This window comes from Cydia fagiglandana, chromosome 26 (assembly GCF_963556715.1).
Source record: "Cydia fagiglandana chromosome 26, ilCydFagi1.1, whole genome shotgun sequence".
Lineage (NCBI taxonomy): Eukaryota > Metazoa > Arthropoda > Insecta > Lepidoptera > Tortricidae > Cydia > Cydia fagiglandana.
In genome coordinates, this window is record NC_085957.1 from 1,761,468 (window position 1) to 1,764,269 (window position 2,802).

The 2,802-nt window shown below is 39.3% G+C and overlaps 1 protein-coding gene across 1 annotated transcript; it reads left to right on the forward strand.

Annotated features, from left to right (window-relative positions):
* Window positions 1-619: 619 nt before the first annotated feature.
* Window positions 620-2,802, forward strand: LOC134677274 (putative nuclease HARBI1). Its single transcript, XM_063535706.1, has 5 exons — window positions 620-1,015; window positions 1,233-1,447; window positions 1,925-2,066; window positions 2,149-2,293; window positions 2,388-2,802. The coding sequence occupies exons 1-5, from the start codon at window positions 755-757 to the stop codon at window positions 2,789-2,791; spliced, it is 1,167 nt and encodes a 388-aa protein (XP_063391776.1). The 5' UTR covers window positions 620-754; the 3' UTR covers window positions 2,792-2,802.

Consider the following 2,802-nt stretch of genomic DNA (forward strand, 5'->3'; position numbering starts at 1 on the left):
TAGGACACTTTTTTTTCTTCTACAAGGATGAAAAGGGCTCGCGATCCTGACTAGAAATGACAAACCAGTGGCAAAAAAGGTCACTATATACAAAATTGACTAAAAATTTAAGAAACGCTCTTCATAAGATGTTATTCGAGCTGCCGTGGTATATTCTAAAGAATATCTACTAAGCCAGGTACACGCGTGGCCTGGGTTCGAACGTCGAGTCGATTTTCGCAGACAGCGAAATCGACTCCACACTTCGTGTTCGCGGCTTCGCCCGCGATTCACGCGCATAGTCTGGAGGGGGCTTATGAAATGACGTCTAAAATGGCGGCGGCCAGGGGGCCGATTTTTGAATCTCGACCATTCGATTTCGTCACTCGAAAATCAGTGGAAAACGATGAAATGCTATTTTTGAAATTCTATTGATAGAATTTGAGAATCGAGTGGTATTGACCACTCGTATTAAATTCTATCAGTAGAAAGTAGGAATCCACAATTTTAGTCACATTTGTATTATATGACGCCAATAAAAACATATATCTCAAAGGAATTAATTTATTAAATTTTTTGTGTTTATTAGATTAGCTGGTTTTTGATTGAAAATAAATATTTATATTAAGTCCTTATTTTTTTGAAAAATTACTCTAGTGGCGGTAAAAGTGATAAAAACAACAGTGACTGTCAGTGTCAGTGTCAAATTAATTGAATAATATTACAATTTACGGTTACGGGTCAACTACATTATAATATATCCAACCAATCTAAGATGGCCAGTTTAGAGGAATATCTATTATTCAACTTATTAAACAGTGAAGAAGATAGTGAAGATGAGAACAATTTACCCGCGCCATTAGCGAGGCGGCCTCAGGTGCCGGCTCAAGCAGTCATTGCAGCTTTCCAGCAAACTGAACAAAAGTTCAAGAAAAGCTACAGGCTTACAAAGGGGCTGTGTAGAGACCTTATAGAGAAATTGAAACCCTACATAAAGGATGCCGAAAGGACATCTGATTTAAATGTAGAAATAAAGGTTTGTTAGTCATGAATTGATTCCTAGGGCCACTTTCACCATTCCACTAATCCGGGGTTAACCAGTTAAACCATTAACCCAGTGTCTAATTGTACTGGTAACCAAGGTAACTCCAGGTTTAACCGGTAAACCCCGGTTTAGTGGGATGGTGCAATTGGCCCCTAGTAAGGGTGCAATGTGCTATTCTGATTTCTGTAATAAACCGTTATAATTGTACCCTTTCTTCTTTTTGCAGGTACTAATTGCGCTGAATTTTTTAGCCACAGGGTCATACCAAACACCCGTGGGCCAACACTTGTCCAGAAAAGTATCACAATCAGCTGTATCAAATTCCATATCAGAAGTGGTTGCAGCACTCAATCATAGGGATATATTTGGCCAGTTCGTCAAGTTCCCAGCTACGTTAGCAGAGTTGAACCAAATAACCCAGCAGTAAGAATTAATATTTTTTTGTTTAAAAAAGTTGTATTTAACCGTGAGTAGTATGTTATTAACATCTAAGGACCTAGTAATTTGAACTGTATTGCAATCAGGCTCTTGCATATAATCTCAGCTTGCATATAAGTCGGCAGTTAGCCAACTAACCTTCCAGCACCCAGAGGGAGGTATCCTCATAATGTTTTCTATTACCCGAAAGCAACTGGTAAATATCAGATGATATATATATTGTACACTGAGTGTAAAATATGCCCGGATTTGGCCCCACCACCTCTGGATTGAAATTTGCACACCTTTGCCTACCACTCCGCTACCACCACTTTTATATGTACAAAAATAATACATGTAAATGAAGGTACCTACACATAGATAACTACTCAGACTTTTCTAATATGTGCCTGAAAATTTTGCACTAAAGTTGAGCCAGTTAAGTTCCGTAATTGATAATAAGTATTTTGTATTTGTTTACAGATTTTTCAATCTCTATGGGCTGCCAGGCGTCATAGGATGCATCGACTGTACCCATGTGGCCATTGTTCCCCCCAACAGTGACGAATTTGACGAGAGGTCATATGTAAACAGAAAAGGAGTGCACACTATTAATACACAACTGGTATGCACAATCTACAATGTCAGAAGAACCCCATTACCTCGTTAGTAAAATAATATATTGATAATTACAACTGCCTTTTCAGATTTGTGATGCTAACATGCGTGTTACAAATGTAAATGCATTGTTTCCGGGGAGTACCCACGACTCATACATCTGGAACCAAAGTGCTGTGCTGCCACTGGTGGAAGGGTTGCACAACAATGGGCACACTAGTTACTACCTCATAGGTGAATATTTTACTTACATTTTATTCTTTATTATGTTGTCTTGGTTGTACTCACCTTTTGAGTGTAATTAATTTATACTCCGAAATATTTACAGGTGACAGTGGATATGCACTAAGGCCCTGGCTTCATGTACCTGTGACGGAGCCTGCCGAGGGAACCCCGGCATACCGTTACAACGAAACATTTAAAGTTGCTCGAGCAACTATCGAGCGCTGTAACGGACTGCTGAAAGGCAGGTTCCGTTGCTTGAAAAAAGAACGAGGACTACATTACGATCCAGAGAAGGCCACAAAAATTATAAACGCCTGTGTTGTACTGCACAACATCTGTGTCATGAATAATGTGGCACTAGATGAAGACGAAGAGGAAGAAGATTATAGAGACCTTGGGATGGAATTGCTTCCTCCCCCTCCTCCCAATCATCCAAGAGGAAGGCTAAACCAAGACCTTTTGCGTGGTCAGGCCATGCAGAATTATATAATTAATAATTACTTTTGAATAAAAAAACT

What these genes read in the sequence shown, in the direction of transcription:
- LOC134677274 (XM_063535706.1), top strand. Translation starts at nt 755, where the DNA reads ATGGCCAGTTTAGAGGAATATCTATTATTCAACTTATTAAACAGTGAA. An exon ending in ATTTAAATGTAGAAATAAAG is followed by an intron (nt 1,016 to 1,232) that starts GTTTGTTAGTCA and finishes TTATAATTGTAC; the next exon opens with CCTTTCTTCTTTTTGCAGGT. An exon ending in ACACTATTAATACACAACTG is followed by an intron (nt 2,067 to 2,148) that starts GTATGCACAATC and finishes CTGCCTTTTCAG; the next exon opens with ATTTGTGATGCTAACATGCG.